This window comes from Colius striatus, chromosome 1 (assembly GCF_028858725.1).
Source record: "Colius striatus isolate bColStr4 chromosome 1, bColStr4.1.hap1, whole genome shotgun sequence".
In the NCBI taxonomy this organism is placed as follows: domain Eukaryota; kingdom Metazoa; phylum Chordata; class Aves; order Coliiformes; family Coliidae; genus Colius; species Colius striatus.
Genome location: NC_084759.1, coordinates 183601871 through 183619932, shown reverse-complemented (window position 1 = coordinate 183619932; position 18062 = coordinate 183601871). Strand labels below are relative to the sequence as shown.

Sequence of the window (18062 nt, the reverse complement as noted above, 5' to 3'; positions counted from 1 at the left end):
AATTAGCTTCGTTTCATTACAGTTGACCCAGATATTGCCATGGAGATGGTGTTTGCTTTACATTATATTTTTCAGTAGCCAGATAGTGTAGGGTTGAATAGAAAAGTCTCGATCTATTTCAATGTTAAATGACATATAAAACATTATTTTTTTTTTTTAATTCGGGTTTTAAGTTTTTCTCATCTTTCTGTTTCAGAGAAAATCAAGGTAGGTAACATGTATTAACCATATATGGAAATTTTCATATAATCTCTTTGAAAGTATTCTCTCATGTAGATAGCTGCACACAAGAAGCATATAGGATTTATTTTTCTTTTTTGTTCTAGAGGCTGAGTGCAGTAATCCAGGGATTATTGTAATAGCTATCACATTTTTATGTAATATGACTCTATACAATAATCCTTCTTCATTATCATTTGTCTATATAGAGAGAGTGATAGAAGTGGTGTTTCAGACTCAACTTGATTGTTGGAAGTCTATAGCAGATTGACACAAAACTATTCTCCTCTGTCAGTCCTACTATCACTCAGTCTCACAGTCTTCCATTCATCCTGTAATCTTTTATCATTTTGCTATTAGAAGACCATGAAATGTGCCCTGACTGGGCACATCTCACAAAAGCACTGACATCTGTTGAATTTTTAATCTGAAACAATCAATTTGGAAGGGTGAAGTAACCATTCATCATGGAGCATACTAATGTGAATGTGGTGGTTTGGCCCAATGTCCACCTAGTCATAAAATTACTCCCCCTCCTAAACTAGACAGGAGAGAGAGAGACAGAGAGAGAGAGAGGTAACAAACAGGGGTAAAGACAGAGAGATCACTCAGCAATTAGCATCACAGGCAAAACAGACTCAACTTAGGGAGAAAAAGGTTTGATTTATTAAAGAAACAATAAGAGCAGGGAGATGAGAAGTAAAAGCACCTCCCCCCACCCCTCCTCTTCCTGGGATGCCCTTTCCTCCCCCGTCAGCGGCACAGGGGATGGGGGATGGGGGTTGCGGTCAGTTCATTACAGATGGACTTTGCCGCTACTTCTTCTCTGGGGAGGCCTCATCACACTTCCCACTGCTACACTGCAGGGTCCCTCTCATGGGAGACAATCCCTCATGAACTTCTCCAACATAGGTTCTTCCCATGGGCTGCAGCTCCTCATGAACTGCTCCGGCATGGGGCCTCCCACGGGGGCAGCTCCTCACATACTGCCCCAACGTGGGTCATGCACCAGGAGAATAGTCTTTCAGGTACCCACTGCGCCAGCCTGGGTCCCTCATGGGATCACGAGTCCTGACAGCAAACCTGTTCTGGCATGGGCACCTCCCCCACAAACTCCCAGGTCCTGCCAGGAACTTGCTCCAGGATGAACTTCTTACAGAGTCACAGCCTCCTTCAGGCATCCACCCACTCTAGCGTGGGCTCCTCCACAGTCTGCGAGTGAGTCGCTGCTTCCCGGTGGTCCTCCATGGACTATAGGGCGACAATCTGCTTCACCTGTCCTCACCACATATCACAGGGGAGCCTTTTCAAGTGCCTAAGCACCTTCCTCCCCCTCCTTCTCCACTCACCTTGGTGTCTGCAGAGATGTTTCCACATTCTCCCTCCCTACTGCTGTTGCAGTTTTGCAACTGTGCAACAACTTCTTCTCAAATATGTTATTCACAGAGATGTTACCTCCATCACTAATTGGCCAGGCCTGAGTCAGGTGCAGGGTCCATCTTAAAATTGATTGGTCCTAACCCTGTCAGCTACAGGGGAAGCTTCTGGCAACTCTTTTTGTTTAAAGAAGCCACCCCTGTAGCCCCCTTGCTATGGAAAAACCTGGCCCGGGCAAAACCACTATAGTGAAGTATTTTGTGGGATGATGTCTTGTTTTAGGCCCATCAGGGGACAAAAGACCATGATTAGCCTCAAGTACCAAAGACCTGAGGATTGCCAAAGAGCAAAAGGAGAGCTTAATTGCTGCTTAAGGTCCCGGACAAAACAGACCAGGCTACTCGGCTTGGGGAAGAAAACACAAAATAATTTAATGCAACACCAACTAAAGCATAACCTTAAAACCCCAAAACATAAATAACACCTTGTCCCAGTTTTCTGGATCTGCACTGAGTACTGGGAGTTCACTATGTTCTCCTCCTCACGTTTCTACTTCATGTACAATAGTTAGAAAGTACAAAAGAAGTGGTGATAGTCGATAGTAGGCTAAGAATTGTTCTTACACTTGGACACATGAGGCTTTACATGGAAGTAAAGGCAACTAGAAAACAATGACCACAGGGCAGGGGATGCTATAGAAAGAGAAAGTTACGAAGAGCAAGTGTAGATTTGAATATACTGAAATCACGGTTTTAGAGATAAAATTACTCATAGTGGTAAAGAATTTAAGATTGATATGTCTTGGTATTATCTCAGACAGTTAAGGTGACTGCTATTCTTAGGTAGAAACCTAAGGTTTATGAGAAAAAAAAATAGGAAAAATAAGGTTTAAAGGTTTTAAAGACAATTTAAGGGAAGCTCGAAAGCCTCAAAATATGTATTTTTGTTACTAGTACAATTTTACTAGTAAGAAGAATCTATGCCTGGCCTTTTGTCAGAGTTTAAAATATTCAGTTTCCCAATAAGTTAATTTTGTTTTCCCCGAGAAAAAATGTTTACATAAAGTTAAGAGAAGATATTTTTAATCAAGATAGTATAATGAGTTCTTGAGAGCTAAGGTACATATTAAGTTATATTGATTTCCATTTTTTCTTCTTTACTATGATAAACTTTTAGTATTAGAAAATAAAATTATGAACAGAGAATTTGTTGACTACTTTTTTTATGTACCTTAGTTTTCAATTAATACATCATGTAAGCATTTCCAGCTAATATGATATCACATAGTTTAAAAAGCCAAACATCAGCTATGGCTTTGCAAAACAATTATTTAATAACACTCAAGCTTTGAAAGTCTGTTTCTATCTTCCTCATCCTCTTCTGACATCTAATGTTAAAATAGAAATTTTCATAACTTGCAAAAATTTAATATCTTTAAACTGTTGGATGTAGAGAAAAATCAATTGAAGTAGACGTGTTTCAATGTTTTTATATTTTATGTTTATAAAATATCTTCTGTAATCCTGAACTTCTCTTGTTAGATATGAAAAGCAACTGAAAGTTATCATTAAAGAAATTAAAACATCAGATGATGATTAATATGCCACATACCTAGCTGTGTTAGGATTAGGTTTTGTTATTAAAAAATAGTAATATTTCCATTTTCCATTGCATTGTAGACAAAGTTCTACCTTCTGAAGTTAGTTACATTATTAGCTGAAAATGACAACTTATCAAATGCAAGCATTTCATTAAACATTAACATTTTTAATCAAGTAATATGTGTAAATGACAAGAAATGATACTTTGTTTTTACAGGTTCTACTATCTCCTATATTCTCAAGTTCAAAACTTTATTTAAAGCCTTTTTGTAAAGTGTGATATAATTTCTTTTGTACAAAAGAAAGTAACAGAAAGGAAAGAGACTCCTTTTGTATAACAAAGCCTGTAGTTTTTGCAGTTGTTGATGCCTCATTCTACAGAAGATAATTTGTACAAAAGAGTGCTTAATATGACATGAACAAAATCCAACTGCCTCAGAGCTTGATCAAAACAAACACATAAGAAACTCCTGAACAGAAACCAAACATGTTGACAAGAGTCTGCCTAATCTTTACAGCAATTGTCATAAATGACAAAAATGGAAGTATTTCTCTTGCACATGCACAGCAGCACCACTCCAAAAGGCCAGCTTACAGGTCTCTAACTGATCTGACTGAGCAGTCTCTTCTGGTTGATGCTATATAGGAATTCTGGATGATTCATGTACGGCATTTAAAAGAAACCTGATACTCTATACTACCAATGAGTCAAATACACAAGTAAGTGTGGCACTGGAATCACACTAATACTGTACCTGTCCAACTTGAATACTAGCCAATTTCTTAATTTCTAAGTCAAGCATCTTGGTTATATTAAGTGGCTCTAAAACAATAGTGAAGACAGGCCAATGGCAGTAATGATGAAGAAAAAGAGACCATTCTTCAGTTCCACTATTCTAAATAAGCATACTGTAGTGTAAAGGGCAAAGTATTTAAGGATACATGATTATAGAAAAGCTAGAAGTTCTCCAAGAACATGAGTGTTTCAGGGAAAGCACCAATTAAAAACAGATTCATCTGAGTCAAATAAAGGTACAGGAGACAATCCATTTCTTAATGAGCAATGTATTAGGAGGTCTATTCATACACTTAGAAAGGCTGCTGAAGTAATGAACAGTGTTAATAACTTGGTCATAACAACAGAGTCGCAGCAGCACATGAGGGGATCATCATGTCTTAATGAAGCAACACAAAGTCAAACATCATTCTGATCCTGCACCACCATGAGTCCAGAGGTGGTCTCTTTGTGAAAATATTTGCAGGGAAGAAAGGAGAGAGATAGATATTGGAAAACCAAGTTAGGTGAGGATGCATAGTTTTCCTCAACTCTCTCTTGTAATGATGTCACTTAGCAAAACAGCTCACAAAAGGAAAATGAAATGAGGATTTGCAGAGACAAATTATAACAGTTGTAATAAAAATGTTCTTTAAAGCCTGTGTACAAAACATCAGTTCCTGTTTATTGAGTAGCAAAGGAGTAACAAAGGAATCCAGGACATAGGGCATATATTGGTATTATAAGACATCAGTCCAATGATGGAAAAGTTGAAGACATTTCCAAATGAAATATCCATCTGACCAAAAGAGCACTATGGAGGAGACTAGTGTGACTATTTAAATCATCCAAGTGGAGCAGTCACCATTGTGTAATCAAGAAGAAAGTGCAGGCACTTTGCCAAAGGAAGAAATGGTGAAAATATAACAGCTACGTTTTCAGTCTATTTGGGTATGCCAATGAAAAGCACTATAACATTTCTCTCCTTGTCATAATTTAATGATAAGGGAACAGATTATGATTTTTTCTAAAAATGTTATTTGTATCACTATCAGTCTTTGAACTGGCTACATCAGAAAGACTGTGGGAAAAACAGGACATGATTAATATTAAGGTACTTGTGTCTGTCATAATCACAGAATCGCAGAATGGTAGGAGTTGGAAGAGACCTCTAGAGATCATCTAGTCCAAACCCCTGCTAAAGCAGGTCCACCTAGATCAGGTCACACAGGAACGTGTCCAGATGGATTTTGAAAACTTAATGGAGAAGGAGCCTCCACAACTGCACTGGGCAGACTGTACCAGGACACCATCACTCTCACAGGAACAAAGTTTCTCCTCCAGTTTGTGCCTGTTACCCCTTATCCTGTTACTGGGCACTACAGAAGAGACTGACCTCATCCTCATGCCTGCCCTTTGATAAGCATCAATAAGGTCTCCTCTCAGTGTTCTCCAGGCTAAACAGCCCCAGGTCTCGCAGCCTTTCACAGAATCATAGAGCTGTTGGGGTTGAAAGGGACCTCTAGGGGTTGTGTAGTCCAACCCCCTCAGTAAAGCAGGCTCACCTCCATCAGGATACATAGGAACGTGTCCAGGCAGGTTTTGAAAACATCAGGAGTTTTTTCCTCATGTTCAAGTGGAGGTTGCTTCTAAGAGAGATGTTCCAGTCCCCTAGTCATCTTTGCAGACCTCCGCTGCACTCTCTCTAGAAGTTCATTATCTCTCTTCAATTGGCTGCAGTACTCCAGATGAGGCCTCACCAGGGCAGAGTAAAGGGGGAGGAGAACCTCCGTCAAACTGCTGGCCACACTCTTCTTGATGCATCCCAGGATGCCATTGGTCTTCTTGGCCACAAGGGCACATTGCTGCCTCATGGTTAATTTATTACTAATCAGGACTCCCAGGTCTCTCTCTGCAGAGCTGCTCTCCAGCACGTCAATCCCCAGCCTGTATCAGTACATGGTGTTGTTCCTTCTGAGGTGCTTCATTCAGCCCGCTCTCAATCCACCTTATTGCCCACTCATCCAAGCCACACTGCGTGAGCTTTCTGATGAGGGTGTTATGCGAGATGGTGTCAAAAGCCTTGCTGAAGTCAAGGTAGATGACATCCACTACTCTCATCTAGCTGGCCAGCTATACTCATAAACGTCCATCAGGTTGGTAAGGCATAAATTTGCTTTGGTGAATCCATGTTGACCACTGCTGATAACCTTCTCCTTCATATATTAGAGATGATGTCTAGAATGACCTATTTCATCGCTTTTCAAGGGATATATGCACATACACACCATACATACTCAGAAGAAATACCACTGCTTAACCTTATTGGTGGCATTGCTCAATTTTGAAACAATTGGTAATGTTCTTGAAAAGCAGATATTTTTAAATAGTTCTGGAATGTTTGTAATTTTTATTAAATACACCTTTTAGAAACAAACACAAATAAAAGGTATTTTTTTCTTTTGACATAGTTTTCTCATTAGGTTTGACATCTTTATATCCATCATACGCTTTGCCACCTGGAAGAGTGGAGTAACTCCACTTTCCCTTCATGTCCCCCCATTCCCCTTCATGCCCCATTCCTGCTTGACTCCAACTACCCTCGTCTCCCTTTTAGAAAGAAAAGGTTGACACTGGCCTCTATCACCTTAAGTAGTCAGTAAGTGACTATGCTCTCTCCTGTGCTACTCAGAAACATACAAAATGTGACTGGTATCCTTTTCAAATCTCTCCTTTGGCAAAATACTGTCAGTCCACTAGCCTGGCGATCAAGCCATATGGGCCAGATGCTTTCTTATAATTCTGCCACTTTCTCCATCTGTTATTTCATTGTATGATATCTAAATAATAGAGTTCTGGGGGTGTAGATTGTGTCTTTACCCTGTTTTTCTAAGCATGTAGCACTTTGGACTATGGTCAATGATCAGGAGTCAAAATGTTCCCAATGTAAGCTGTCACTATCTGAATGGAGTGGCACTTGAAGGAATGTAATGCATGTCTTGCCACTGTCTTTTTCAAAGAGCATGTGCACCTTCATCTTCATCCAACCAGTTCCAGCCTCTTTTTTTGTGAAAGCCATGGTTATTACTCTTCTACTCCTAGTCTTTAAATCTTTTTCATCCCTACAATACTAGATTTCTTATCTTCACCTGCTCTTCTTTCCTGCCTGCCTGAGTTAGTTCATGATGTTTAAACTCAAGCAGGGATGTTACTGAGAGCCACAAAAGCAAGGAGGTCACCACTTTGCAAGGCTAGTTCCCACAGTTCACTGTAGCACAGAGTAAGTGCTACAGAAAATGTGTATTTGGTTCTGGTCTGGAATGGGGCAGAGATGATGCCTTTTGATTTGGTTGTTACTGGGAATCACTCAAGCATGTGCCATAAATAGAATTCTACATAGTCTTAATTCCCTCAACTCTGATGATTCACTGAGGATATGATGATTTTCGTAGCTTTTGCAGCTGGACTAAAGTGGGAAGTTTCCTGCAATCAAAAAGGCATATTCAAGACACTGTTCTGCCAAAATTAATCTTTGTTTAAAGAAACACTCAAAAAATTTTCTAAAATTTGCAATAGCTTTTGTAAGTTTTTACCGTGATTTTAAAAAATACATCATCATCCTACCTTGATCCAAAAAAAGGGATAGGTTTTTGGGTAACAGTTTCTAAAGCGTTAAATAAATTCACAACCTGAGCCAAACAGTGTAACACAGAAATAGGAGCTGAAATAATGAGTTTGAGGCAACCTGAAAACAGGCCAACAAATTCCATTAAAAAGGGACTAAATTAATTGTGAAAAAGCAAGGGAAGTATTACTACTTCAAAGTTGTCCCAAAATACCTTCCCAATGATTCCCAAGATTGAGAAAGGTTAGAGAATAAAACAGAATTGTGTTTTTTCTGATGTATATATCTCTATACAGATTATTTTATGTCATTTGCGTTTGGCTTGTACAAGACATCTAAAGCTCAATTGTGTAGGAATTTGAAGAATACAATCACTCTATAACAGTTATTAGAAGTACAATGTTAAAGAATTTTTAACTCAAAGTCATAAAACAATTATGAATTCCTCTTAATCTTTAATCAAGACTTTGGAAAAAAAATCCATTGTGCTTCAAAAACATTTACCAGTTTTTTGTGTGTATATCATAGCAGTAAAATAAAATTTAATGTATTACACTAGATCTATTTTTCTATTATTTCCTGCTTGCCTACAGCTGGAAAAGGTAAGTTTTTTTATTATTTTTCTGTTGTTGAAATAGATCTGGTAACAGATCTTCCATTACTATTTGACAATGTTATTTGTAGTGTTTGATTCACTTCAAAAGATGGTGATCAGTCATAGATCTTTCTGTAGAAATAACTCTAGCAAGTATTTGCATTTTTAAATAAACATTTGTGCCCTTTTTTTTTCCAAATTAAGTAACAGCAGATTCTACTTTTACAAACTGCATTGTATGCAATATTTCACCTTACACGTTGCGATCCTTTCGATGACTGTATCAGAGTGTTGAATCTGTTTCATTTGCAAAATTTAGTCTCCTGATTTCAACATATGTAATTACTTTCATTTTAAAAAGGGAAATCTTTTATATTTGTGTGGTTAACCTGAGAGAAAAAAAAATCAAGTCAGTTAATTTAAGAAGGATTCAGCTGTGTATAATTTATACATGAGACCAATGGCAAAAAGAAATAATAATTCTTTTTCTTTTCTGTCACCTGTCTTATTGTAAATAGTGCCTCAATAAATCAGATATTTGTATAAAAAGGAAAACAGACAAAATGTAACATGCAGTCACACTTTAAAGATTGGGTCTGGAGAACTTGTATCTGTGTGTGGATCATTTTGGAAACTATAGATAACTTTACATTGTAGTTTAGTTATTGTAGTAATGTAGTGTTGATTTCAATTGTTTGTCTTTGAATTCAAGTATCTAAATATATTGAAATTGCACTAATTAACAGAGAGTATTTCATGTACCTATGTCAAAAATATGAGCTAAGTTTGTTGTGATAGGTTGGTCTAATGCCCATGGAAGTATTGTTAATCTCTAATCACATATGCTACCAATCTTTAAACTGTTAAAAAATTAAGTGCTGCTTTTTCTCTGGGATGATGTTCTCATACCTTACACTGTCCATGTATTGTCATACTGTTTATTTGCTACATCCACCTTGGTGAAATCTGTCACATGGATGTGACTCGTGCTTTGACAATGCAAAGCCAAGTGATATGAATTAGTTTCTGCATCTTTCCAGGATGTGATGCTGCAGATCCTTCAGCTTGAATTAAATAATTCTCCCATCCACAAATACAGCTGAAAGTTGGACTTGACATGGATCAATATGATCTGGGGCTAAATTTCTAAATGTGACTGATTATGTTAGCATCATGCCCACAGATCAATATTGAGTTTTATTATGAACCTGACTCTATAATTGGGTTTAATCAATAAACTTTTGTCTCCTTTTCTTTAGAAATTTTAGGTTTGTACTATACAGGTTTTCAAAATTGCATTTAGGATACACTTAGATCTATACTTTTCTAGTAACGAATATAAAAAGACCTGGGTTTGGATTTAAAGGAACAAAGAGCTAAGACCTTATTGAAAAGGGAAGTCAATTTTTAAGTTGATAGGACTGTTCACCCCAGCACAGTCTATAGAATCCAAGACAGCTAATGTGCTAATACATAACTAGTCCTTTTGGGCACTGTAAGGCTTTTTCTGTCCATACTTGGTAGATAATTCACATAGAGGACTTTGACAAAACATGGCATTAATGAAAGCAATCACTAGAGCTTCTCTTTTGATAAACCCGCGGGGTTTAAAGGCGTTGAAAGATGCAATCTGTGAAGAACAATAAATTTGGGCCTTTGATTGAAGTGCCATTTGGGATGGTATGTTTTCTCGATGTATTTACACAAAAATGCTGCTCCCTTTTTCACTACTCTTTGCTGGAAGGTTGAAGGAGCTTTTTGCCATTACTACATTAAGGTTTGTCTCATTAAAAGCCGAGTACAAAAAGAAGGCTGGAAATGACCTAGCTCAGGCCAGTGTGTTCATTTCTGCTCCAGTTTGCCATTTGAGAAGTAGGCTTCAAGCCATGTTGAATATTTCTATGAGTGGTAACGATGCTCTTTCTTTTCTGAAGAAAAAAATGCATAAAACCTTTTCCTTTTTTTCTTTTTTTTTAGTAATGGAGGTTATTTTGCTAAAATTAGCAAGACAGCCACACTAAACCAGGAAATTACAGAACACATTTTTTTTAAACTCATAACTTTGTTTTGTAAATTGTAAAATTTGAAGAGCTCCACTAGAAAACCATGCTTTAAGGATTATTTTAATGCACTATGTCCCATTTTCCCGTACTCTTTCTACATTTTGGTTAATCTCTCAGTGGGTAGCAACTTTATTTTTTTTTCACTGTTACACTCCGTTGATTGGTATGATAGAAAAATAATTCAGTAATATTATTTTCACGTTAAAACCCAAGATTCCGTAAGTGACCTGCAAGCATGTACTTATGTGACTTATTTCTTTGAGATATTTTCAAGAAAGTATATACATTGAGACTTATATACCGTGTGTACGCTTCTGTTCCTAAATCTGCTCACACGCTCACGTGTATTGTTCTGCACATTTTTCCTTTGTATGAACAGATACAGACCGTGGTCAGAAACATGGCATGGATGAGTTTATTTCTGCTAATCCCTGCAAATTTGACCATGCTTCCCTCTTTAGACTGCTTCAGCGACAGACCTTGGATCACAGATTGAATGACTCCTATTCTTGTTTGGTGAGTACTAGCTGGAAGATAGATATAAAGAAGTGAGAAATAGTTGTTACAAAGTAGTCCTTTCTTTCTAATTCATTCAATAGCTGCAGTTGTAGTTGGAATAAAGGGTCCAATCGATTGGTTTCAAATTTGAAAATTTTACACTTGTAAGCTGCTGCTGTGCCGCTCAATAGAAAGCAAAGAGAGCCAAACGCTCTCTGATTTCAGCAGCTGAAATTTATCGTGTCCTATTTGGGCGTTTGAATAAAGCCAGAAGATTTTGATAATGGCAAGAGCTCCTGTGGTAGGATTTACTAACACCTGTACAGACATTTTAAGGTACAAACGTAGTCACCTCATGTCAGTCATTTTCACCTGTCTTATAATTCTCCATTCCACTGCGGGGTGAAGAAGGAAAAGTGCTGTAAGAAAGGAAGCAGAACCACAGGCAATATAGACGTACGGGCAGATATGTACTACCTGAATAGCAAATAGAAGGGGGAGTATAATTATTAAACAAAGACGGGTAAAATGTGATCTCTATATCAAAATGAATGTTTTTCACCTTCAAAGACAGCCATAAAAGATAAAATATTGATGTAACATGCTTACCTATTTGTAGCTACAGTTTCCTTTCCTACGTAATATTTTCTATTCCATGCTTTGTGGACTAAGAGTTGAGGATGGGGCTGCTAAAGGTTTCAGTTTAGGTAGGGAAAACCAGCAAAAAATTTGTGGAGGTCCGTCAGCTTATACATACTTGTTAAGCAGGTTTGTGAGGGGTCAGACCTCGTACCTTCCTGAAACTTTAGTCTTCACCTGTTATCATGTCTGAAATTGTGACTGCTCACCAAGGACTTAAAATGCCTCATAGCACCTAATTTTTTTCACTTACCATTCCAAGAGCAACAAAAAGGAGAACTTTTTTTTTTTTCCATTGTTCTTACTAGTTGTGTAACGGAAAATAATGATTTTTTTTTCTTTAGGTTTGTTTGCAAGTGTAAAAAAGGGAAACAAACTGATTATTTGATGACAGTTGCTTCCTTTTTAAAATACTACCAGATAAGTATGTATAGAAAATGTTAAAGGACTCATTTTCTGTCTGTGGGTTGCACACTGAATCAAAGAAGAGACACGAAGGTACATCTGTACAAAGTAATTGGCACTCAAAGAGAAAATGGTTAGCTTTCTAACAGTGCATTGGGGTCAAAATCTTTTTTTATAATAATAATATGGTAAGACACTTTATATAACCTTGAAATCAGGAACTTTTAGAAGAGGTTAGGTGAAATACCCGGTGCTATAGCAACCATAAAACAGATGCATTTCTTATTGTTCTTTTTAAAATTCAGCTTCTAATAAGTAGAATGTGTGATCATTTTTTGTCCAATTGCACGTTTGACTATATTTTTTAATTACAAAAATTGGAAATGTCAAGGTAGCAATAGAATACATGAACATGTAAGTGGGATTTTTTTCTCCTGAACAGCTCATTTCCTATCATTTTTAGAAACAATGCATCTCTTTATTTCAGTAGAGTACCCACACATACAACTTGTAAAGATAACAACAAAAATATGTAAAAATTTTAAGGACAGTTCTGTTTAAAACTACTATATGACCTAAACCTCTTTGATTTTACATTTTTCTTGGTATTGAGCAGCTTTTTTTGGTTTGATTTTTTTTTAAGTTATACAGTAAATAATATGCAGTTATCTAACACTCTGTACTCCGTAGCATGTATCTGCTCTGTGCTTGTGAGATTCGTGCATGACGTGGGGTTGAACAAGAGTGAGGAGGGCATATATTTATACGAAAATGATAACTGTAGAAGATCTCTTACAGAGACTTAAGTTGAAGTGATGAGTTCTTTAAAAATTTGTATTCTTGTCACAGTTTTCTCCTATAAGAATGTACAGAAATTTTAATAATTATTTTCTTTTGTACTGTTACAATTTGTACCTTTTGTTACACAAAAAACACTGTTTGATATATCTAGGGCCAGGATACATTTATTGCATGTTTTCAGTTAAAATCACTTTTCTCTCTTCTTTCAATGGATACAATATTTTCTAGCAGACACTGTGTAAACCACATAAGCCATTGCAACTATACTGGATATTAATTTAAAACACTTGAGTACTGTTCAGGGTACTGTAATAAGACTAATTGTTCTCTAGAAACAGCGACTTCTCTGGAATCATCGACTTCAAAGAAATTAACCGGGAGCAAACAAATTTATGAAATAACTTTGAGGAGTTCTTGTTTGCAAATAACACATTAAATTCAAGAGTTGAAGGAGAACACAAAATTTAAATTCCCATTTCATTCAAGTCTTTTAGTAAAGTTAAAATACAAATGATTTAAAGCTGACGTGAATATATTTTTGTGTACCGTTTGATAAAATTTTGCTAAAGTTTTGTACAAACATTAAACATCCAAGCTTACAGAAGTATTCACAAGCGATAAAAGCTGCTAAACTGATGTTAGAAATCCATGCCTTGAAAAATCATTTTACTCATCCAACTTAATTTGTATATTTGAGTTCAAGTGTTTCTCAGTCTCTCTTAACCATGTGGGAGGGATGATGAGAGGGAAATATCACCACAATTAAGAAAAGAACAAAATAAATGCTATTTAGAACAGCTACGCAGTAGCTGTGGTTTCCCAGGGTGTATATTTTTCTCCCTGCCATATTTGTACTTTTTTTTCCCATAATAAAAGATAAGGCAATTGAGTTTTTTTCTGGTTTACATTTCTGTGTCAAGAATCAACTATTTTTTATTACACTCTGGATCAACTCAAAAACTGTTTTTGTGATTGGAAGGAGTCTGTACTTTGTTCATGTCTGTGTCAGGGTTACCCTGTTCTGGTCTCATCGAGACTCCACCCAAGTAAGCCCTCAGTATGCCCCAGAATACATAATTATTATTTAAGGTCAAGTCATACTCATCTTACTCAGATGGCTTTTAACAAACTACCTAGCTTTGTATCTCTTTACTAGAATAAGTTGTTAAAAAGTTGTTAGAAGTGCATGTATTTTACCTACAAAACAGAGTAAATGGTCAGATTGTCATTCTCTCACATTGAAGGTGCAGCAGCTATGGGGAAGTGACCATCCAGAAACTGTGTTTTAATGTCCATGTTAATGTCCTTCACCATTACCCAAATGCCTTCTTGTAGCTTACAATTAATTGCTCTAACAATGATTTTAAAGTGCTAGTTTGTTATTAGATTTGGATTTATTTGAATTTGTACGAGACTTTGGAAGCAATAACAGGTTTTTGTAAACTATGTATTTCATAGTAGTGGTAACTCTGAACTGCAAATAGTTTCCTGACATTTATTCCTTTCAACAAGAGGGCTATTGTTGGATCTAGCTTCCAGTACCATCAGCATTAGTCAGATATATAGCATTCTAGTATAAAAAGTTTATGTAATGCACATAAAAATAAATGCTTCTCTTCTTTGTTTGATTTAAATGCTGTGAGTGAGAAACAAAATCTCAAAATGTTCTGGGTTTTTTTTCCTTTCTCTTTCAGGGTTGGTTTAGCCCAGGTCAAGTCTTTGTATTAGACGAATACTGTGCTCGCTACGGAGTGAGAGGCTGCCACCGCCATCTGTGCTATCTCAATGAATTGATTGAACATTCAGAAAATGGTTCTGTAATTGATCCAACCTTGCTCCACTACAGTTTTGCATTTTGTGCTTCTCATGTTCATGGTAACAGGTAATTTAATGTTATATTTTTTAAATTCCTAGCCTTTGGAGGAAGCAAAAGCATTTAGAGGCTCTTGAATTCCCCAGGAAGAGAAGTTGCAATCAACAGAAATCAGTTCATGGGTGTTGGAGGTTCTGTACAGGTTACTATTTTTTTTTTTTTTAATTACCTTCTTTCAGTTTCTGCTGTTGTAATGCGGTGTGTTCTCTTGAGCATTGGGTAGACAGACTGATTCAAGGGTAAAGGTTATCATCCTATTAAAAAGATAATCTGCATTTTGCATTCACTGTTGTGTCAGTGAATGGTCTTTCTCATGAACGTTCTGAACAATTTTTCAGTTTAAGGGAAGTTTTGACTCTTTTTCTGTGGTCTGTGGTGTGGCAACTAATCATATTATACTGAGTTCTGGCTGTGCTACCACAGGCAGAAATAACAGATGTTGGGATGATTCCCAGTCAAGAAGAGCTGGGACACTTCTGGAATTCTTTCTAATGAAGAGACAGGCTGCTTCAGGAGCTGTTGGTCACAGTGATGTTCTTGGGATGATGTCTTCCTTCTGTTCGCAAGTGAAAAACTTGGAAAAAAAAAATTTTACTTTATTGCACTCAGCAGATTCTTTCAAAGAAGCTTCTGTCTTACTCTGTATTGTAAGGGAAGTATCTCTGCTGTTGAACTGCAGATATTGAAGATAAGATCATTGGATAGCTCAGGTTGGAAGGGACCTCAGCAAGTCTCTAGACCAACCTCCTGCTTGAAACAGGGTCAATTGTGAGCTCAGAACAGGTAGCTCAGGGCTTTATCCAGTCAGGTCTTTACCCAGTTTGAACTTGTCTTATTTCAGTGAACTTATATCCACTGTCTCCTGTCACCCTTCCAGTAAGCAGCTGGGAGGCTGTCATTCAGTGCCCTTGAACACCACCTATTCTCCAGGCTGAACAAATCCAGCTTGGCCCAGCTCTGTCCTCTGATTATCGTGGTGGCCATCCATTGAACTTGTTCCAGTTTATCCTTGTCTCTCTTGTACTAGAGTGGGGAATAGGGCAGGCAGTTTATCAAATGATAGTACCACATGCACTTGTATCCTACTGTGCATATTAGATTTGTGGACAGATGTAGGAAATATGTTTTAAAAGTTCAAAACTGTAAGAAAGAATCCAGTAGATCTCCCTCTCTCAACTGATTCAGTCCTACCAGTAGGGAAAAACCTACTCACTGTCCCAAAAAAACAATTACTGTCATGGTGTCAGTAAGTCCCCAAAACTGAATCTGGGTAGGGATCAGGAGAGAGAGAGGTTTTCTTCCCAGCAAATACATTTATGTTGCCTTGCAAACAGTCACAGAGACTGTTTTACTGGCCCTCTAGCCAGTGAAAAAAAGGATAGTCCTTAAAAAGGATATTGTTTCCTTCATCATCTCAGAGAAAGCCTTATTTGTGAGAACAGGAGCTGGGCACTGAGTGATTTGGTAGTGGGAGATAAACATTACAAAATCCTTAATAATAATATCTAAAATTAAAATGCTTTTGAACATGCATGGAATACTCTCAAGAGTCTTAACGTTCATGCTGGTAAGTTAGGATATTTTCTGTCTTTTACTTGGCAACCTATTCTCCGTGAAAGCATGCTTCTTTTGTCAGTTCCTGAGGAACCTGGCACATTCATATTTCCTATTGAATCTAAGTCTTTGTTGTTTCTGGCCTTTTTATTGTTGGTTTCAACCTAACAAGACAAATATAAAGTGATAATTGCTCAAACTTATTTCAAGAATTCAGAAGAAAGGTAGATATATTTCTTTTTATTTCATAATTTAAGTGAAGGACAACAGTGCGTGCGGTGCATGAAAATATCTCAGGGAGCACATCATTTACACAGTGGTAAGCACTCTGTTTGTATTCTGTCTATTCCTTCTGTACAGATATTCTCTGAATAGCATTATGAGTGTTTTAGGAATAAAGGAAGTGTTGAACAGAGAGGGTCTGACTAGAACTGAGATATTGTAAAAAGGAAGAAAAAAGAAACATGAAGAAAAAAGAAAAGTAAGTCAAGGACAGAAGCAGCCACACTCACTGAGGATGACAGACACACATATACGCACATAATACATCCACTCATTCATCTGCTGCAGGACTAAGAAATAGTAGAAGAGAAAAAAGAATTTCACAGACAATGCATGACAGGCCAAAGTTCTAGGCTGATCCCTGGCATTATACATTTTAGTTTTATAAAGTCAGGCTGAGAATTAGAAAGACCACAGAACAAAAACAAAGAGCTTTATACTCTGGGCATCATGTATTCAATTTATATTTCACTTTTGCTTCACGGAGAGATCTTAGACCTTCCACTAGCCTGAGAAAGATCATCAAAAATATCTTCAAGTCAGGAAATGGAGGAACATGTAGAACTGCAGCTGTATCTCTAATTCAAGTTACCATTTTCTTTTAGGCATGAATTTTAGAGTAGCGGGCAATCTAGTGACATCAGTCAAATGATGAGATAAAAGTGTCCCTCACCTTCATTTCTGGTAGTCTAGTGAAGAGAAACTCAAGCACAAATAGGAGCAGGTGTACAAAATATACGAGGGCCGTATCAGGATGTATGCTGAGCACACCAGTGAGCACGTTTGAGGAAATATAATTGGTGAGAAAGCAGTCCCATAGTCATAGGCACTCTCAGAGTGGCAGCAGACATTGCCACCTGGTCCCCAGCTGTTTTCTTTCAAAGGTATAGGTGACAGGTTCTGACAGGCATACTGGTACTTGGTGTGTCTCATACCAGTGTTGTTGGTTTGGGAACATAACTGTTTTTACATAGTCAAATACAATGTACTGAGTCCTAGACTGAGGAATTCAATGGTCATTCATGCCTTTACATTCCTGCTAGGAAGAGCATTACAACTGGGCTAACAAATTATGTAGAAAAAGCATTTCTGCTTTTGTGGATGACATTCTTAAGACAATCTCTTCCTAAGTAGCCAAAAAGCAAAATATTTTAGTAAAAGAATAGCCTGGCTGAGTGTTTAAACAAAAATGCATCATCATTTCTGAATCAACTGATTCCTTTTCCTCCAGTATATAAAATCAGCTTTCATTTGCTACATAACTTCACAACAGCATCTCCTTTGGATCCTCTTCACAATGTTTTTCTTCAAAAATGTTCCACTAGTTCACAAGTAAAATTTTCACTCTGCAGTTATGCATACACTTGTGTATCTCTGGTGAAAGTGAAATTGTCAGAACAAGGAACTATAGGATATTCCTGAATGTTGACATTTCAGTCTAAACAATCCAGGTAGGAGCTATTGTTTTCTTCCCCATCACATTCATTTTTGTCTACTTTTCATGCTGTGACTTCTATTCTGTCCCTCTTGTCTGAAATGGATGCTGGTGGGTATCACATGAAGTGCAAAGTGACATCTTTCCACCTGCTGAGTTACAGACTGAATTGAAAAAATCAAAATTCAAGCATATTCCTTGGTTATACCTTTTTCTATTCAGAAAGCAAGATGATTTATTGGAAGTTCATATACAAGAAGTGAAGGTGAAAGTAATACTACAAAGATCAGTTCATAAGCAAAGATAAATAGTTTCTTTCT

General features: G+C 37.1%; 1 protein-coding gene across 2 annotated transcripts in view; it reads left to right on the top strand.

Annotated features, from left to right (window-relative positions):
- CADPS2 (calcium dependent secretion activator 2) overlaps window positions 1-18062 on the top strand; it is a 303420-nt gene that overhangs the window by 191355 nt on the left and 94003 nt on the right. For both annotated transcript variants that reach the window (XM_062017907.1, XM_062017917.1), the window contains exons 12-13: window positions 10635-10771; window positions 14293-14480. In XM_062017907.1, coding sequence (XP_061873891.1) covers window positions 10635-10771; window positions 14293-14480 — 325 coding nt within the window. The remainder of the gene's footprint in view (window positions 1-10634; window positions 10772-14292; window positions 14481-18062) is intronic.